This window comes from Tarenaya hassleriana, unplaced genomic scaffold (genome assembly GCF_000463585.1).
Source record: "Tarenaya hassleriana unplaced genomic scaffold, ASM46358v1 Cleome3, whole genome shotgun sequence".
Taxonomy (NCBI): Eukaryota; Viridiplantae; Streptophyta; class Magnoliopsida; order Brassicales; family Cleomaceae; genus Tarenaya; species Tarenaya hassleriana.
Genome location: NW_010966177.1, coordinates 5,287,249 through 5,306,432, shown reverse-complemented (window position 1 = coordinate 5,306,432; position 19,184 = coordinate 5,287,249). Strand labels below are relative to the sequence as shown.

At 38.4% G+C, this 19,184-nt stretch overlaps 4 protein-coding genes across 4 annotated transcripts; 3 read left to right on the top strand and 1 right to left on the bottom strand.

Moving 5' to 3' along the window:
• Positions 1-3,733: 3,733 nt before the first annotated feature.
• LOC104819512 (agamous-like MADS-box protein AGL14) lies at positions 3,734-5,538 on the bottom strand. Its single transcript, XM_010549623.1, has one exon. The coding sequence runs from the start codon at positions 5,371-5,373 to the stop codon at positions 4,519-4,521; it is 855 nt and encodes a 284-aa protein (XP_010547925.1). The 5' UTR covers positions 5,374-5,538; the 3' UTR covers positions 3,734-4,518.
• A 633-nt stretch (positions 5,539-6,171) lies between these two features.
• Positions 6,172-9,187, top strand: LOC104819511 (SEC1 family transport protein SLY1). Its single transcript, XM_010549622.1, has 3 exons — positions 6,172-6,310; positions 6,810-6,897; positions 7,208-9,187. Exons 2-3 carry the CDS (start codon positions 6,867-6,869, stop codon positions 9,052-9,054), a joined length of 1,878 nt encoding a protein of 625 aa, XP_010547924.1. The 5' UTR covers positions 6,172-6,310; positions 6,810-6,866; the 3' UTR covers positions 9,055-9,187.
• Positions 9,188-9,587: 400 nt separating this feature from the next.
• On the top strand, positions 9,588-10,376 carry LOC104820170. The gene has a single exon (XM_010550539.1). The coding sequence runs from the start codon at positions 9,588-9,590 to the stop codon at positions 10,374-10,376; it is 789 nt and encodes a 262-aa protein (XP_010548841.1).
• A 1,651-nt stretch (positions 10,377-12,027) lies between these two features.
• Positions 12,028-18,982, top strand: LOC104820169 (dynamin-related protein 3A-like; the record flags this gene model as incomplete). Its single annotated transcript, XM_010550538.1, has 20 exons — positions 12,028-12,441; positions 12,559-12,841; positions 12,931-12,959; positions 13,067-13,168; positions 13,403-13,471; positions 13,549-13,608; positions 13,991-14,104; positions 14,859-14,907; positions 15,009-15,118; positions 15,719-15,811; positions 15,952-16,044; positions 16,133-16,270; positions 16,571-16,684; positions 16,778-16,873; positions 17,078-17,120; positions 17,339-17,487; positions 17,572-17,718; positions 17,947-17,999; positions 18,104-18,203; positions 18,383-18,982. Coding segments are annotated over 20 exons (2,523 nt in total), but the record flags the coding sequence as incomplete, so codon positions are not given.
• Between the last annotated feature and the right edge of the window lie 202 nt (positions 18,983-19,184).

Below are 19,184 nucleotides of genomic sequence, written 5' to 3'. Positions count from 1 at the left end.
GAATGAGTTTCTAGATGGACCGTTAATCGTCCCTGTTTGGTCGGTCACTGTCTGGAATGGGTATTAGATTCTTCTCAAAAGCGACTTAGGTGTGACTGTTTTTTTTTTTTTTTGATGAAATGTGATTGAATTAATACCAAAGAAAACAAATGTCATAATATTTACAAATTAGAGATAGCTCTAAACAGATCTCCCATAAACAGATGGGAAAAATTACATGTTCCTACATGAAGTAATGCGATACCACTGTTGTAATAATTTGTTTTCTGTCGCGCCCGGATTATGGAGAGAGATTAGTTTGTTCCTCATGGTCCGATCAACTTTGAGTCTTGCTTGATGGATAGTAAGGTGTTGGTCTCTATGAATGCGAGAATTTCTTTCCATCCAAATGGTGTATGTGATAACCTGCGTGAGTAACTTCTTAATCGTAGCTTCGTCACGGTTCGTAGATTGGTTGGTCCAATCCAGAAAGTATCGGATATGTGTCGGAGGGGGGTCTTCCATTAGCCGTCCAAAGTGCAACCAAATCGAGCGACTAAATCTACAACCAAAGAACAGGTGGGGATGTGATTCCAAGTCGGCGCAACATAGAATGCACCGATTCGGAGCTTGGATTCCCCACGTCTCGAGCCGGTCGGTAGTCGGGAGACGTTCTTGGAGCACCTGCCACGTTAAGAACGCATGCCTTGGAGTAGCCTGTCGGAACCATGCTAAGCCACAACCTTCAAACGCAGTTCCCGGAGATCTTAGTTGTTCCCATGTTTGCCTAGAGGAAAAGAAGGTCTTTCGAGTGCCTCCCATGTGTCGCCAGGTTGGGAGGTTCGGACCAGCATCATTAGTCGGTGGATTCAGCTCTAGCAGCTTCAGATGTAGCTCTTGTATTCTTAGGTGTGACTGTTAAACGACACGTCATGTTCTTTGTGCCTACCCAATTTTATTATTTTTTTTTTGTCATTTTCGTATTTTCAATTTATTATTTTTTTGTGAAAAAGCAAAAATAATTAAAATTGAGAAAGAAACGTCCTTTGTCATATGCAAAGAGTTATCCCTCTCTCGAGAAGAGACGTCCATCGTCGGCACTTCCAACAAAAACTAAAATTGACCACTTCCAAAGATCATATTCTCCCTCTTTCTATCCTTTTCTTAAATGCATTATATAATATATATATATATATATATATATGCCAAAGATACCGTTCCGTATTTGTACGGTCATCCTGAACCGCGGCTCAAATATGACGAGAAATTGCGTATGCATTCATAAAATATAAAAAATATATATATATATATATATATATATATATATATATATATATATCAAAAGAAAAATGATCGTTAATTCTAAACCAAAAATAGGGATAAAAAGATGAAAAAGCTACCCCATTATAGAATCTTATTTTTCATATATATGAGTGTCATTATCTCACAAATCTAAAATTTTTAAAATTTATTATTGAAGAAATCTTCTGAAATAAATAAAAAATCTTTAAGAAAGATATTTTTTTTTTCTTATCTTTGTAACTTTCTCTTGATGAATTATCTATATATTTTCTAATTTTGATGTTTGTTATCTTAATACTTTTTAAAATATATATATATATATATATAGGAAAACAGCTATTTCTGAGCTCTGCATCCCTCATATAGCTTCTTTCCCTTTAATATATTTCATTCTTTAATGTTTCGTAATAATTTTTATTTTTTTCTGGTCAAAATCCTGGTCTATTGGTTTACGTTTCAAGAATATAAGTGATTGAATAGATTATTCTTTTCTATTTCGTATTATTTTTCTCAATTGTTTTGGGTATCATGCTAAGCCTTACATCGTTGATTTCGTCGGTTTTATCAAAAAAATATTAATATAAAGAATAAAAAGATCGTTAAAACTTTATTTGAATTATAAACTATAAAAGATAAGAGATGTTAAAGTTGATTGTAATAATATTGATGTAAGATTCCGATTTTTGAAAATGTAAGAATAGGAAAAGAATGGAAAGAAAAAGAAAAATATTTGTTGAAAATAATTTAAAAATAAAAAAATTCAGTATAATATTAAGAGATGGTTTGATATTAAAAGTTTAGCTTATAAAATCGATTTTTTTGAGGATAGATGTCAAATTAAAATATTTTAACATAATTAATAATAACAATATTATTTTATCAATTTTTTTTAAAATATATCATAGAAAAATAGTTTTGTAACTTGTATTATTTTGACGTTTATATAAAATATAAGATTTTTATTCGTAATGTTAATGTATTATAGAAAAGAGAAAATAAAAAAGATAGAGAATTTATAGTGTTTATATCTAATATTTATATTTGAATGAATAAAAAATGTTAAAAATATCTCATAATGTTATTTATTTATACTAAAATTATAAATGTAATATATTTTGGTATATAAAAGATTTTACTTTATTATATTTTTAAAACACATCTTACGTTTACCCATCACTTACATTTTTTTTCATCTTTTAGAATTTAAAATTACCACAATCAAGAACTTGCCTGTTATATTATTATCCATCTTAATTATGCATTAGAAGCACATACAACAAAAGCTATCATAATTTAGAAACATTTTTTTAACATTATTAAAGTTGAAACACTTTGACACCCCAAAATCATTCTACAAAAGTACAAAAGATGTTCAATTAGATTAAGCAATACTAAACATCAGCCAAATTTTGTAATTTTAAAATACTGAAAATAATTTCATACATACATTTTAATTCCAACCTAAATTAGGTTTACGGTTAATTTCAATTTATAAAATCTAAACTCGAAAACCCAATTTATTGAAATAATCGATTTTTGAACAATCAATTAATATGCATATCAAATGAATATTAAAAAATCTCATAACTTTTTCACATATACAAAAAATCATCCAAAAATATATTTTAAAAAATCAATTAGGTTCCATAATATCCACACACAACATAAAATACATACTTAAATAATATATATATATATATATATATATATGTGTATGTATATAAAGAAGAATATGTGAAATTCATAGTTGCCTCACTTAGTGGGTATCCCCCACCACCACCAACTCCACAAAAGTCAATTTCCACACACACAAAAAAAAAAAAAAAAAAAATCGGAAAAGTCATTCTCCTTTTGTATTCCCTTCTTTACATATAAAATACCCTAAATACATTTATTTCCGAATTCAACACACAGGAGAATTCCACATTCTCTCCCCCCCAAAAAAAAAAAAAAAAAAAGCCTTTACTTCTCACTGAGTATTCTTCTTCACTTGTTCATACAGAAGGGAAGGAATCATAATGAAGGCGAGAAAGGGTTACATAGCGATCCAAGTGAGGTTAGAGGAGGAAGACGAGCGTTACAAGCGATTCGAAATCCCGATATCCCATCTGTACCATCCTCTGTTCAGAGAGCTTCTTGACAGAGCTTATGATGTTTATGGTTACCATTCGAATGGCCCCTTGAGACTGCCTTGTTCCGTCGATGATTTCCTCCAAATCCGGTGGCAGATCGAGCGAGAATCTTCGTATCATCACCATCACCATCACCATCACCATCACCATCACCATCATCTCCCTCTTACTCTTCATTTCCTCTCTTGTTGAGACGATGACTTTGTTTGCGTGGTATTGCTTCCAACTTTTTATTGTAAGCTGCCATAGTGAGCTTGGAGTTTCGTTGGTTGAAGGGTCGCTTGAAAGTTTCAATCTTTTTTAATTTTATGGTTATTGGATTCTATGATTATGAGTGTATGTGTGGAAGTATGGAGATTTATTTGAACGAAAAAACATTGTTCATTAGAACACTGAGTATGAAGAAATTGCTCAGCACATATACAAATCTCACGAGTACTTTGATAAACTTGCTATGGACCCGTTGCCTCCATTCGAAGTTATCGCAGTCTATGCCCGCAAATCCATAATCCATTGGACGGCATCTCGTCTTTAAGACATCCAGAAACTGCTGTCAGAGATTCTAGCAGGTTCAGATGGGGTAAAGTCCATGTCTTGTTCGGATCCGAGATGTCCCGTTGATACATCTTGAAGTCCTTCAACTCCGGAGTTCATGTTTTTGTCTGAAAATTGTTCCTCACCAGCATTTGTTTCAGCTTGGTTCGACACCGAGGTTCCTCTTTCCGCAATCCGTGTCTTCATCCGTGATTTTCTTTGAGATGAATGTGAGATTCTGAATGTTTTCGACGGTGACAGTTACCGTGATTTGCGAACCGAGAATCGGCGGCGTGTGGAAGAAGCCATTGTTTGAGTTCATGAAAAATCCCATATCCAGACATCGGAACTGTTCTTGAACTCCATTGTACTTTTCAGTGAAGATATCCAATGAGATCTTTGTCATTCAGTTAGAACTGTAAACGAACTGTGTATGTTCGGTTAGATATTGCGAAAATACATTCATTCCCTCATGTTCGTGTACCATTTACAAAAGAGAAAGAATATCGATCAGGGAAAAAATTACTTTATATCTCGAAATTTTATTCATCCTGGAAGATTCTAAGCCGCGTCAATAGATCAAATCTATCAGAAGATCATCCAAATGAGGATCTTCTACTCTGTTCTTGCATCCCGTACCGGATTCTATCGCTGCTCCTGCTTCGTTTCTCCAGTTTTCGTTACGGAAAACGTCATCTTTCGCAGATTCATCCTCCGAGTCTGATATCAGAATAACGTCGCCTTTCGCAGATTCATCCTCTGAGTCTGATATCAGAATAACGTCGTTATCTTCCGAGGTTTTCTCCCTCTGGCTTGGCGAGACACCGAGGTTACTGAAAACGTCTTCTGCGTCATCTGCGTCATTGTTGCTGAAACATTGGACCCAGAAATCTTGAATATCTTTTGCAAGAAAAGGACTTTGATCCGATTCTTGCTCTGGTTCGTCTAGAAAGGCTTCGATCTCTCTTAAAGCGTCGTTGCAAGAATCTTGTCGATCTTTCATCGCCTTCAATCTCAGATCCACATCGTTCTTCAGTTTCTGAATCTCATCAATCGCATCCTTCAGATCCTCCATGTTCTCCGACATGTCGAAGCCCTCTTCCTCCCACCAAAACCCTAGACCTCGACCTCCACTCCTCATCCCGCAACCGGAGAGTTCCGAGAGACAATCGTTCGAATCGGAGGGCCTACGGTTCTCGAGGAAAGCGTCGACAACGTCGGAGACGGAGGAATGGCCGAAGGAGTAGAAGGAGACGTTGGAATTGGAGGTGGGAGGAGTGGCTAAAATGGCGATGCGGGCATCGAAGAGGAGACAAAGCTCCGAAGCTTTGCGGTAAAGACCGTCGCGCCGTTTGGTGAAAGCCAACGATCTCTTCTCCTTCTTCTCTATTCTCTCCATCGAAATCTTTCTCCTTAGTCCTCCCATTGAAACAAACCAGTAGCTGCAAGAGTTTCAGGTGTTGTCTTGTCTTGTGCTTACTATATAAGTCGAACACTCTTCTGTTGTTGCCTTTTTTATATATATTTTTTGAAATTCAAATTTCGTTTCTTGATTTCTGACCGTTAGATTATATTTCAATCCACGGATGGAAGGGTTTGTGGTCTTGCATTTATTATATAATGTGAACACTGTTCTGTTGTTGCCTTTTTTCTTTTCTTGCAGGAAATGTCAATTTCTCCTTTTTTTCACTTCACTTTCGTTGGAAAAAAAATAGTTAGAATAAATTAAAAAAAAGAAGGCAGTAAATCGTAATCTTATCTAATGTAATTTTATTTTGGAATTTGATTTTCTAAAATATCTGCTTGAAATTTTATGTGTGGAAATCAACAACCGTAATCTAATGTAATTTTGTAATCGATAGAAATAATTAATTTCTTGTTCAAAAATCAATGAGATAATGCATTTTGTTTTATGACTTATGTATTTATTACCACTTTCTTTTAATATTTTCCTTTCTTTTTAACGAATCCACATATGTTATAGTAAAATTTTCCAGTGCTATTTACTGTCAAGAAGATCCACCACATTCAAGATCTCCCAATGTGTACATGTCAACGATGATGAACCGGAATCTCGATTTCGGTTTAAGAATTTGTATTCGGTTGAAATCGGTATGATTTCAATATCGGGCATTCGTACCGGTTTCAGAGTCGGTTCGACCCGTAAACATAAACCGGGTCGACCCGAAAGCCGAAAATGGCTCTGAAATCCCCACGGATTTGAGCTCGAACCAGTGACACCCATAATCTACGACATCGGCGATTTTCGTCGCCATCATCGTCGTTCTCTTGTTCCTCTCTATCGATCTCTGGAGAGATAGAAATCGCCTTTCTCGATTCGCTCTCCTGCATTCGCCGACGAGGTGATGCTCTCTTCACCAGTGATTTCTTTGTTTTTCCTCGATCTGGAAATTTTGGAGTTTCTCTTTGCGCGTTGTTAGATCTTTTGGCTGTAGTGGTTTATGTATTGTCTCCTGGGATTTCAAGAAACCCATGTCGTGGAATTATTGATTCTGTTCGCCCATTTTGTGTGATCTAGCAATCTTGCGTGGATAATCCGTTGAATGTGACCAGTGAGTGAAGGGTTTCTGTATGCATTTACAGTTTCTATTGGCCTTGGTGTTAGATCTTAGGGTTCTTAGTGGTGTATGTATTGTCTCCTGGAATTTGTCAAATCCCGTTTCTTGGAATCACTGGTTCTGTTTGCGTATTTTGTCCGGTGTAGAAATTTCGCTTGAATAACCCGTTGAATGCTGTTATCGTTGTTGTCTAGATTTGGCTTTGAGGTTCCGGAGATTCGGATATTCAAATTCTTGGAATCTAAAACAGATCATTAAATATTAACAAATCTGAGTTTTGCAGAGAGAAGAGAGCTCAAAATCCATCACTTTTCCTCGGATTCACCACACTCCAAGTATTATGGCTCTCAATCTTCGCGTTAAACAAACCGGTAACTCTCTCTCTCCCTCCCTCTCTAGATGAGCTGTTGGTCTCAGCTTCTTTGATGGATCCTTTCTTCATTCAAGAATCCGGAACATGAATCTGTTTTATGTGAATTGTCTGTTCAAAACCCTTCCCATTCCCCTTATTTCCATGGCACCACACATTTTTCTTGATCTAATAAAATTCTTGTCAGAGTAGGAAAATAATGGTGGGTAGAAATATAGGAATGTGAAAAGAAGAGAAATCTGGGTTCTTGTACGCATTTTGTGTCTGTTTTTATGGATGTTTATATTGGCTCTATGATTTCCTGATGGCAGAATGCATAACCCGGATGCTAAACCTGAACCAACCTTTAAATCCTGGTGGCACTGCAAATGAGGAAGTTTACAAGATCTTGATCTACGACAGGTTCTGTCAGAACATTCTCTCGCCCTTGATCCATGTCAAGGATCTCCGTAAACACGGAGTTACACTTTACTTTCTGATTGACAAGGACCGAAAGCCCGTTCTCGATGTTCCTGCTGTGTACTTTGTCCAGCCTAATCAATCCAACATCCAGAGGATCATAGCTGACGCTTCTAGATCTCTCTACGACAGCTTTCACCTGAATTTCTCATCTTCTGTCCCCCGCCCACTTCTCGAAGATCTCGCTTCAGGAACATTGAACTCGGGTTCCATTGATAAGATAGCCAAGGTCCATGACCAGTATTTGGAGTTTGTAACCTTGGAAGATAACTTGTTCTCTCTGGCACAGCAGTCTACTTATGTACAGTTGAACGATCCATCAGCCGGCGATAGAGAAATCGAGGAGATAATCGAGAGGGTTGCCAGTGGGTTGTTCTGTGTCTTGGCGACGCTCGGTGTGGTGCCGGTTATCAGATGTCCTCGCGGAGGACCGGCAGAGATGGTGGCATCTGCTTTGGATCAGAAACTGAGGGATCATCTTCTGTCCAAGAACAATCTGTTTACGGAAGGTGGAGGATTCATGAGTTCGTTTCAGCGGCCGCTTTTGTGTATCTTTGACAGAAACTTCGAACTCTCGGTTGGGATCCAGCACGATTTCAGATACCGGCCTCTTGTACACGATGTTCTTGGCCTAAAGCTAAACCGGTTGAACGTGCAGAGCGAAAAAGGAGGGATGAAATCGTACGAGTTGGACAGTTCGGATCCATTCTGGTCTGCAAACGGGTCTCTGGAGTTTCCTGAAGTCGCTGTGGAGATAGAAACGCAGTTGAATAAGTACAAGAAAGATGTCGAGGACGTTAACAAGAGGACTGGAGGTGGAACTGGTGCTGAGTTCGACGGAACTGACCTGATTGGTAACACCAAGCATCTGATGAATGCCGTGAACTCGCTTCCCGAGCTCACGGAGAGAAAACAGGTGATTGACAAGCACACAAATATCGCAACTGCGTTACTTGGACAGATCAAGGAGCGAGCTCTGGACTCTTATGCCAAGAAAGAGAATGACATGATGATGAGAGGCGGGATCGACAGAAGCGAAATTCTCGCTGTCCTGAAGGGCAAAGGTTCGAAAATGGACAAGGTCCGATTCGCCATCATGTACTTGATTTCATCCGAAACTATCAACCCGGCTGAAGTGGAAGCCATTGAAGCAGCTCTACGTGAAGCCGAGGCAGACACAAACGCGTTTCACTATGTGAAGAAGATTAAATCGCTGAATGTTTCTCTAGCTGCTTCAGCGAACTCGGCCAGCAGAAGCAACATAGTCGACTGGGCCGAGAAGCTTTACGGGCAGTCGATAAGCGCGGTCACGGCCGGGATGAAGAACCTTTTATCGGGCGATCAGCAACTTGCGGTGACACGGACCCTTGAAGCTTTAATCGAAGGAAAGCCGAACCCGGATATCGATTCTTACCTCATGCTGGACCCGAGGGCTCCAAAGTCGTCGGGCTCAGGAAACAGCCACGTGAAGGGACCTTTCCGAGAAGCCATTGTCTTCATGGTCGGAGGCGGTAACTACGTCGAGTACGGCAGTTTGCAGGAGCTCGTGCAGCGACAGCAGACAGTTAAGAACGTTATATATGGATCGACGGAGATTCTGACAGGAAGTGAATTAGTCGAGCAGCTCGGTCTGTTGGGACAGAAGATGGGACTCGGAGGTCCGGCGGCTTCGTCGTCGTCGTCCACGTCAGGACACTGAGTGAAGGGGAAAAATGTTTTTTTTTTTTATTGGTTACAAAGTTTTCATTTCTACTCTTCTTGGAGCTTTTAGCCTTTTTATTGGACAAACGATGTTTCCAAGTATACAAAATTGAGCAGTTTAATCTTTTTTTTTTTCCTTTTTGTTACTGATTAGTCATATTTCATTTTGTTTTATAAAATGCATCTATTCGATCATTTTAAACTTGAGAAATCGTGTTTGTTGTTTTTAATATTAAATATCTCAAAATCCTAATGCCAGTTCTAATTCGATTTTCATAAGACGAATTTGGATTTGACGACGACAAAAATTCGGAAAATCAGTTTCCGTTGCAAAAGTCAACATAAATTTCGGACCACTTTTAGTTTTGACTTGGTCAACTTCTGCTCCGTATTTACGGGAAGTCCCTTTGGTGAAATAAAATCAGTTTTTTCAACAAACATAAATGATTTATTTTCTTCTCTGTTTTTTCATAAAACCTGAGAGCACACTTTAATTTTCCTAAGTTTGGTATCGGAGCCTGGTTCTGTCACATGTCGAAGTTCATGTCACGTTCGGATTCATCTCAGAGTTCCGTTCGCAGCGGAAACGAGACGAGAATATCATTGAAAGAAGGAACTATGTCGCTGCAGCTGCAGTATCCGCTGCTGACGAGAACAAATTACGCGGCCTGGTCGATTAGGATGAGAGTATATATGAAGGCTCAGGGCGTGTGGGGCGCGGTGGAATCCGATGAACCACTTGATCCTCGGAGTGACGAGATGGCTCTTGCCGCCATTTTCCAAGGGATAAGCGAAGATACCATCCTGCAGCTCGGTGCGAAAAAGACTGCGAAGGAAGCTTGGAACGCTCTGAGGACGATGCATCGCGGGAGGGCGCGATCCCTCCGACGGGAATTGGAGAGTCTGAAGATGGAGGACGACGACTCGGTCGACGATTTCACTGGAAAGGTTACGGCATTGGTCAATCAATTGCGGTGTCTCGGAGAACACGTGGATGAATCGTATGCGGTGAAAAAGATACTGCGGGCCGCATCTCCGAGATTCATCCAAATAGTCGCCGTCATTGAACAGTTTGGCGACCTCTCCAAAATGACGATCGAGGAGGTGACGGGGTCTCTAAAAGCACATGAAGAACGGCTAAGAGAGTGGAAAGCTCGGAGGGAGTCCCCGAAGTGTGACGAGAAACGATCGCAAAACCACTGGGATCGTGGACGTGGACGCGGTAGAGGCCGTGGCCATTCGGGGGATGGAAGAGGGCCGACCGACGACGGAAACCACTACCGGAACTTCGGACATCCACCAACACAGAGACAGATCTGAAGAACTCAGGTTACTCGTTGGAATTTGGAAGTTCAAAAAGGAGAATGAACAAGATTGTGGATAATCATAATCTTGTAATTAGTTTTTCAATTTGAATAATTCAACATGGGATCTGATTTGGTTAATAAAATAGACTCTTGAATAAATTGATGATGGGTCTTTTCTTCTTTCTTTTTTGTTTTATTTATTTATATTTCGGGGATATCTGGATATTTAATTTATTCTGTAATTTTTTTGAAATTGAATATCTAAATGATTTGAAAAAAAGAAGTTCTCGAACTCAAAAATCCAAACGATTACAAATTCAGATTAAATATCCAAAAATCTCAAATACATATTAATGCCTATATCCAAGACTATTAAATATAGATTTTTAAAGTAATAATATATATATACACACACACGTTTCTAATATATTTATGTTCGAAAAATACGCGCGATATTTATAAAACACATTTCACTAAGAAAGATAATTTAATTTCAGATACCCATTGTTTGCTTGACAGTATTAGGGTGGGCAATTCGGTTCGGGAATTTAGTCCCGAACTATACCGAACCGATTAATTCGGGAACGATTCGGTTCGGTATTATATAAAAATACCAAACGGTATAAGATTTAAGATACCGAACGGTTCGGGAACGGTTCGGTTCGGTTCGGGAAATACCGAACGGTATTTCGGTATTTTTATTTTTTAATTAAAAAATATTTAATATTAATAATTAATTATGATAATTACTAAATATTAATAAATTGTTTACGTGTATTTAGATTTATGTTTATTTTGTTTAGCATTATCAAAGTTCAATAAATTATTTATTTTTATTAATTTTGATTATATTTAATAGTAAGTTGTTTATATTTTACTTCATAAATATTTTATTTTTATCTCTTTTTATTTATTTTTTTATATTATAGATACTTTATTTTATTGATAAAAAAGATTGATTTCTATATATATATATATATATAATATGATTTTTAAAACGTAATTTAAAGTTTTGATCATATTTATAGAAAATTTCAAAATTATTATGTTAAATTTCTTTACGGTTACATCAAATTCAAAACTTTTATTTTGTTGTCTAAATTATTATGTTGGATTTTTTTTTTTATACTATATGAATTATATGAACCGTCCCGAACCGTTCCGAACTGTCTTTATTTCGGTTCTTATTTGGTACTTATTTATTAGTACCGTTCCGTCCCGAACCGTCATAATATCGAACCGAACCGAATAATATACGGTACTAATTTGGTACAAATTTTATAATACTGAATAAACTGTTCCCGAATCGAATCGTTAAAATTCCGAACCGAATCCCGAAACGCCAACCCCTAGACAGTATATTTTAGTTATGGCGGTGGTTCCAAGCCCTAATTAAAATTCATAAACTAAAAATACCTTGGATTTTCAATTTTAAAGAAAAAAATAAAGATCCAAAATAAAGGGAGAGAAAAGAAAGGGAAAATTTTGAAAAACATATTATTATTTTTTCCCCTCTCATTCATCTCAGGGAAACAGTAAGCACGGACATTGATTGACCCTGAGCACGAACTCCTCCCCAAAACCCTAGCTTCTCCTTCCCAAATCCTCTCTCTCTCTCTCTCTCTATCATTTCACTTCGATTTTCATCTTCAGTCTGATCCATCCATGCCGCCCCCCCGGCCGCCGGAACGGCCCCTCCGTCGCCGGCGCAGCCCTCCTCTGCCGCCGCCGGCGGGGGCAGCGGAAGCAACGCGGCGCCTCTAGGATCCTCTGTGATTCCGATAGTGAACAAGCTGCAGGACATATTTGCGCAGTTGGGAAGCCATTCGACGATCGAGCTTCCTCAGGTCGCCGTTGTTGGAAGCCAGAGTAGTGGCAAGTCCAGCGTCCTCGAAGCCCTTGTTGGCCGCGATTTTCTCCCGCGTGGGAACGATATCTGCACTCGCCGTCCCCTCGTTCTCCAGCTCCTTCAGACGAAGGGACACGCCGATGGTGGATCCGAGGAGGAATGGGGAGAGTTCCTTCACTTGCCCGGCAAACGTTTCTTTGATTTCTACGAGATTCGCCGGGAGATTCAGGTTTTACTGTTGTTTCATTCCGAAATTGGGTTATGTTTTGTAATGCATTCATACCCTTTCGGCCATATTAGCAGTTCAATTATGATGCTATGATGTTTAAATGTGTATTGTTTGCAGGCCGAGACAAATAGGTTAGCAGGAGAGAACAAAGGTGTATCAGACAAACAGATCCGTTTGAAGATATTTTCCCCAAATGTATTGGATATCACTCTTGTGGATCTGCCTGGTATTACCAAGGTTCCTGTCGGTGACCAGCCAACCGACATTGAAGCGCGTATACGAACCATGATCATGTCTTACATCAAGCAACCTAGCTGTCTGATACTTGCCCTTACACCAGCCAATTCGGATTTAGCAAACTCAGATGCCTTGCAAATTGCAGGAATGGCAGACCCTGATGGTGAGTTCTGCTTACAGTTAAATTGAGGAAAAAAAAATCTTTGTTTTTGTGGATCACCTCTAATGTTCATGTGTATTTCCTGCCTTCAGGTCATAGAACAATTGGTATAATCACAAAGGTGCACTTTCTTTTCAGATAATTGTGTTGAAAATTATCTTAGTTTGTTGGCAGAAGCAACTTTTCCTCTTTCTCATGGGTTGCAGCATATTTTCTCTATGACTTCAGTTGGATATTATGGACAGAGGTACTGATGCTCGGAACCTCCTGCTTGGAAAAGTTATCCCTCTTCGACTTGGATACATTGGAGTCGTAAATCGTAGTCAGGAGGTAAACCTATCAATTTTCCTATAATTGTTTTTAATTAGTTATTTTGCTTGTAGTAGCTTGTGTGGTGTGGTGAGATGGGCTAAACATGCTTCTGGCTTTGTATCTGTGACTTAGTCGCTTCCCCCCGATAGAAACTATACATGCAGCCTCTAGTCTTGTATTTTTAGTTTTTTCAGGTTGTTTTTTGACTGACCAATGCAAGAATTTACTTGGTTCTTTTATTCTTTTAAACAGGATATTTTACTAAACCGCAGCATCAAGGATGCACTCATTGCAGAGGAAAAATTCTTCCGGAGTCGTCCAGTAACACCGCATCATACACTCTTCTTGGTGGTGATACTTCTCTTGTTCTGCTAATATCTGTCATTTTTTTGTAATAGGTGTACAATGGTCTAGCTGATCGTCTGGGTATTCCTCAGTTGGCAAAAAAGTTAAACCAGGTATTGTTTGCAGCCTTGACACTATTCATATTCTCAGTTACGATTAACATATTGTTCAGAAATCTATTAACATGCAACACAGGAATAGTTTTATAGATGTTGAAATTATGTGTTAGAGTTCTGTGTATTATTGATTTTTCTGAATGGTGCTTGAGTCTTCTTTCATCCATTTTACTCTAGCTGGATATTCTTTTCCCCCCTCACATCCACATCTCCCTGACATCATCCATGTTTGTTTGTCTTGGGAGTTGGGATCTTATTCCGTTGTTGATTGACTAGTAGCAATTTTCTGTAGTAAATGGCAGATGTCATAGCCTTGATTCTTGCTTTAATAGTTCTTATGTGAAAAACAGTCTTATTGAACCTTTTTTGCGCTATCTAGATCCTAGTCCAACACATCAAGGCCTTACTTCCTGATTTAAAGTCTCGTATAAGCAATGCGTTGGTTGCCACAGCAAAGGAGCATCAAAGCTATGGGGAAATAACAGAATCAAAGGTATGTTTTTAATTGGGAGATTTATCCGAACCTATCCTCAATAATGATGCTATTATTTGCTTTCCTAGCTTACTTGAAACTTCTTGTTCCTGCCAGTTTATGATTTATTGTGTTGCTCAGCTCCTTGTGTGAATATCATTTTGCTACTGCAGATTCTTTGCTCAGTTATGTGCTCTTGGCACATCTTGGAAACTTCTTGTATATTTTGGCTAAATCAAACAAATCCAAAATTTAAAGAATTAGCATTTGGAAGTGCCAATTTGTTAGGAAAAGTTTAGCTGATAATGGCCAGTCAATTTGTTCTAATTATTTATATTTAGAATTACATTTAGTTAGTGTTTAGCGCCTTTACCATTTCCCAAGATGTTAACTTGCTCTTTCTTGAACATGACATGATTTTATTTGCCATCATAAGCCTGGTTTTAAAAGCACACCTGAGGTACGTCTGAGGCGCCGAGGTGGGATGAAGAACGCCTCCGTATTGGGAGGCGAGGCGATATCCCAGAGGTGGCCCTAGGCACGCCTTGCCCGTGCCCCACCCGAGGCATGAGGCGACCGCCTCTGCGAGTCGAGGCAGTTCCATGCTTATCTGTTCATTTTCTTCTTACGTTGCTAGTCTGACATTAGTTCGTTTTTCACTGAACTTGAATTATTGAATTGTAAATTGTCACTGTTTAGAGTTACTCCACTCTGTTGCCTTGTTATATATCTTTGATCTTTATACTGTGCGCATCTTTACTCTTTAAACCCATAGGCTGGTCAGGGAGCTCTGCTTCTCAACATTCTTTCAAAATATTGTGAAGGTAACTCCGGAGATGATTCTCTGTACTTGAATAGTATGGAACATTTGTATTATGTTTCCTTCTACTAGCGATGTATCTTATGATCTACCTGTTTGAAACAGCATTTTGCTCTATGCTGGAAGGGAAAAGTGAAGAAATGTCAACGACTGAGCTTTCTGGGGGAGCAAGAATTCACTACATCTTCCAGTCAATATTTGTTAAGAGTTTGGAGGTCTGTTCTGACATTTTTCTTTTATGGTTTTGTTTCAGATTGATGTTGTGCAATTATAATTTTTTTATTCTTCATTTGTTTCCTGGGCATCAATTCAGTTACTTCTTAAATAGCTGATTCATATTTGATGCCTCTGGTGCTTTGCAATTTTTAGGGTTCATTTTATTGATTTAGAGAATTTTATATGGGCATGCTGCATGCATTACATTGTACCTAAGCTTTTGTTTACTTGGTTAGTTGTTAATTCTGAGCGAATGTCACACTTTTTTAATTGTGGTAGGCATGAGATTTTTTTAATAAGTGCTCTCTATGGTAGACTTGTATGTTAAATATTAAAAAGCTTGCGTGTATTTTTGTTGATAAGGTCATGGCATGTTTGTTCAGTTCCTGGTATTTTACAAGCATCTGAACTGTAACCGCAATGCATTCTTTGTGATGCTTTCCTCGCTTTTGAAAGGAATCCATCAGCAAAGCGCAATAAATCAGCAACTTATTTGCTTGGCAGTGTCCTTCTGGCCTTCTTCTGCTGTTGATGTTGTCAGAGCTGCTTTAGGTGGATTTCTATATTAGTTAACTAATTGACTTCTCTCAATTTCGCAGGAGGTTGATCCATGTGAAGACTTGACAGATGATGATATTCGGACAGCGATCCAGAACGCAACTGGCCCTAGATCCGCGTTGTTTATTCCAGATGTAAGTTTTGTAACATCTTTCTTGCACATGGGAACTTGATCCCATTTATCTGGACCTTATAGTATATGCAATCTGCTTTATTATTTATTTTCCAGCAATTTTCTGATTAATGTTTGTCAATCATATTACCATCCACATAGGTACCATTTGAAGTTCTTATCCGGAGGCAAATATCTCGTTTGTTAGATCCCAGCCTTCAGTGCGCCAGGTTTATTTTTGATGAGCTAGTAAAGGTATGGAAGTTCTTTTTATGTTCTAGAATATATATGATTGCTGTAGCCTCGTTTTTGTACATGAATTTTAAATTTGAATCTCTCTCAGATTAGCCATCGGTGTATGATGAATGAGCTACAACGCTTTCCTGTTATGAGAAAGCGCATGGATGAAGTTATCGGGAACTTTCTGCGGGAAGGGCTTGAGCCATCAGAAACAATGATTGGTCATATTATTGAAATGGAGGTACGTGTAAAGATCTATATAACCATGGATGTCGATTTTGCTGGCGGTAATACACCAAGAATGTTTGAATTTTTATGATTCTATATTGCATATATGCTGTTCACCATCCTCTCATTTTGAGCAAAGCTTGTTCAAGTTACAAATAACTACATAAGGACATTGATTTTTCTTGTGTTGGTTGGTTGCTGTACCTTTAATATTTGAAGTAATTCGTGAATAATGCTGCTCATGGATGCTTGAAATGTGGTCTTAATTTCTTTTGAGTTACTTCACAAAAGTTAAGCAAGGGAACATATGCAGATGGATTACATAAATACTTCACACCCGAATTTTATTGGGGGAACAAAGGCTGTGGAGGCTGCAATGCAACAGGTGAAGTCTTCTAGGATTCCGCATCCCGTGGCACGGACAAAAGTATGAAAATCTATCAGTGAAGCATTAGTATTGTGTTTCTTTATCTGCTTCATGTAGCATCAGTTGTCTGATATAATGCTTTTGGTTTTGCAGGATGCTGTGGAGCCTGATAAAATAGGTTCTTCTGCGAGTCAGATGAAATCTCGATCTTTTCTCGGTCGGCAACCTAATGGAATTATTCCTGATCAGGCATGTTATTGTTTATGTTCTGCAGCTGGCTTCTTTGTGGACGTTTGTTACATTTCCAGATTTGTCTCCTGTTTATGAAATGTTATATTTACATATTGGATCTTGAAAACCCAAGAAGCAAATTAGAAAATTTTGGATCGTTGTGTTTTGAACTTCTTATATAATATATATCTGACTCTTGGTTCTGTTACAAACGTTTCTCAGGGTGTTGTATCTGCAGCAGAGACTGAAAAAGTTGTGCCAGCTGGTAATAGTTTCATCAGTCATTTCAGTCTTCTAAGTCATGCGAGGATCATATCATTTTGAGACGACTTTGGATATTGAAAAACTCTCTGGGTTATCATATCTGAAACTAACATGCATGCGTGCATTCATACCTCTTCTCTTTGCGTTTAAAAACTTGAGAATTTATGTAGAGCCTTATTATAGTTTTGTGTTGGGCAATTGATTATTGGCCATGGTCAGCAAACACGAGCAGTTCGAGTTGGGGCATCTCGTCAATTTTCCGAGGTGGTGATGGCCGGGCAGTAGCTAAGGAGGACTTCTCAAGCAAACCATTCAGTGAAGCTGTTCAGGAAGTGGACCAGAACTTATCAATGATCTTTCTAAAGGAGGTATAGTCTTGTCCTTCTATGATCATTCGTATAACCAATACAATAACTTTACCCATTCATCTTATTGTGTTTTCTTTTTTGAAGCCCCCGACTGTCTTGAGGCCACCTGAAACCCATTCAGAACAGGAGGCAGTCGAAATTGCAATAACAAAGCTATTATTGAGATCATACTATGACATTGTAAGGAAGAATATTGAGGACTCCATACCGAAAGCAATCATGCATTTCCTGGTAAGTTATATGCCAACCCGCTCTTGTCCCAGGTTTCATGCACCTTTTGTGTTTCCTTTTGTTTTCCCTCTTGTAATTTTTGCTTCCTTGAAATATGTCATAGTACTTCAAGGTTTTAATGATAAAAAACCACATTTTGTGGTGCTTGATGGTACTGTTGTTGTCTATCTGATATTAACCAAATGTCTGATACACTGATACAACTTGTTCGTAATTGAATATACACAGGTTAATCATACAAAACGTGAGTTGCACAATGTATTCATCAAGAAGCTTTACAGGTGAGGGAAGAAAACTGTCGGCCTTTTTTCCCTTTGAAAAGCTATGTTTTGGTCTCGGGCCATATCTGCATCATCTCTTTACTGAATGTTTTGATCTGAAACAGGGAGAACTTGTTTGAAGAGATGTTGCAAGAGCCTGATGAGGTTGCAATGAAGAGGAAACGCACACGAGACACGCTCCGTGTTCTTCAGCAGGCTTACAGGGTAGGTGTCCATCTCATTGTCGCATCATTCTCTGCTTAGTATAATCTCATATCCCACCCATAAAAATCACCCTTTTAGAGACCATGCTTTAATAATTGGCAAATCCATCGTTTATGTGTGAGAGGGAAGATATCTCAAGTAATATGATGGTCGGCCATTGTTTTTCATGTTTTAAACAGACATTAGACGAGCTTCCTTTGGAAGCTGAATCAGTTGAGAGAGGATACAATCTCGGACCGGATGCAACAGGACTACCAAAAGTTCACGGCTTGCCTTCGTCCTCGATATATTCAACGAGCAGTGGTTCTCTCGATTCCTTCTCATCTCCCAAACCCACGAGATCCCGGAAATCAGGAGAGCAACACCAGAATCTGTTTGGAAACATGGATTCGAACGGGCATGGACGATCTCACGTGTCAAGTCTTTATCCTTCTCACGATCTGTAAGAGATCAATTTCTGTTTCCGCATTCCATTCATTTGATGGCTGTCTTCTAAATTTTCCATCGGGAAAAAGCCTTTTGATGTTGTGGGGGAGAAGTTCTCGTGACATGTCGGATTTGAGATATTCTCTAATAAACTGGTTAGAGGAAAAAGCCTTCTGATGTTTTGGTCTCTCCATTGATTTTGGTCCTTTCTTGCCAAGAATACTTACAAGGGTACAGGTTGATGGTTCGATTATATTTGTCTCAATTCATATATGTGTGTGTGTGTGTGTGTTGTGTTTGCAATTAAGTTTGAATTTCATGGCTGTTGAAAGGTTTGGTTGTCTTTTTGTGCAGATGTCTACAAATTTCCTCTGTAACTTATCTCCAATCTCAGTAAGAAATTAGGGTTTGGGAAACTTATTTGTTTTGGGGTCAGATTTCTAATTATTGTAATTGACGGGATTGAATTTGATAATAACTGGAGGAAAAAATAATTGTTTAGGAGCTTTTTTTTTTTTTTTTTTTTTTTAAAGGAACAGCTGTTTCGAGCTTGGT

Excerpts from the sequence above, each read along its gene's own strand:
- LOC104819512 (XM_010549623.1), bottom strand. The coding sequence starts at position 5,373 with ATGGGAGGACTAAGGAGAAAGATTTCGATGGAGAGAATAGAGAAGAAG.
- LOC104819511 (XM_010549622.1), top strand. The coding sequence starts at position 6,867 with ATGGCTCTCAATCTTCGCGTTAAACAAACCG. Across the intron at positions 6,898-7,207 it reads TCTTCGCGTTAAACAAACCG|AATGCATAACCCGGATGCTA; the intron begins GTAACTCTCTCT and ends TCCTGATGGCAG.
- LOC104820170 (XM_010550539.1), top strand. The coding sequence starts at position 9,588 with ATGTCGAAGTTCATGTCACGTTCGGATTCATCTCAGAGTTCCGTTCGC.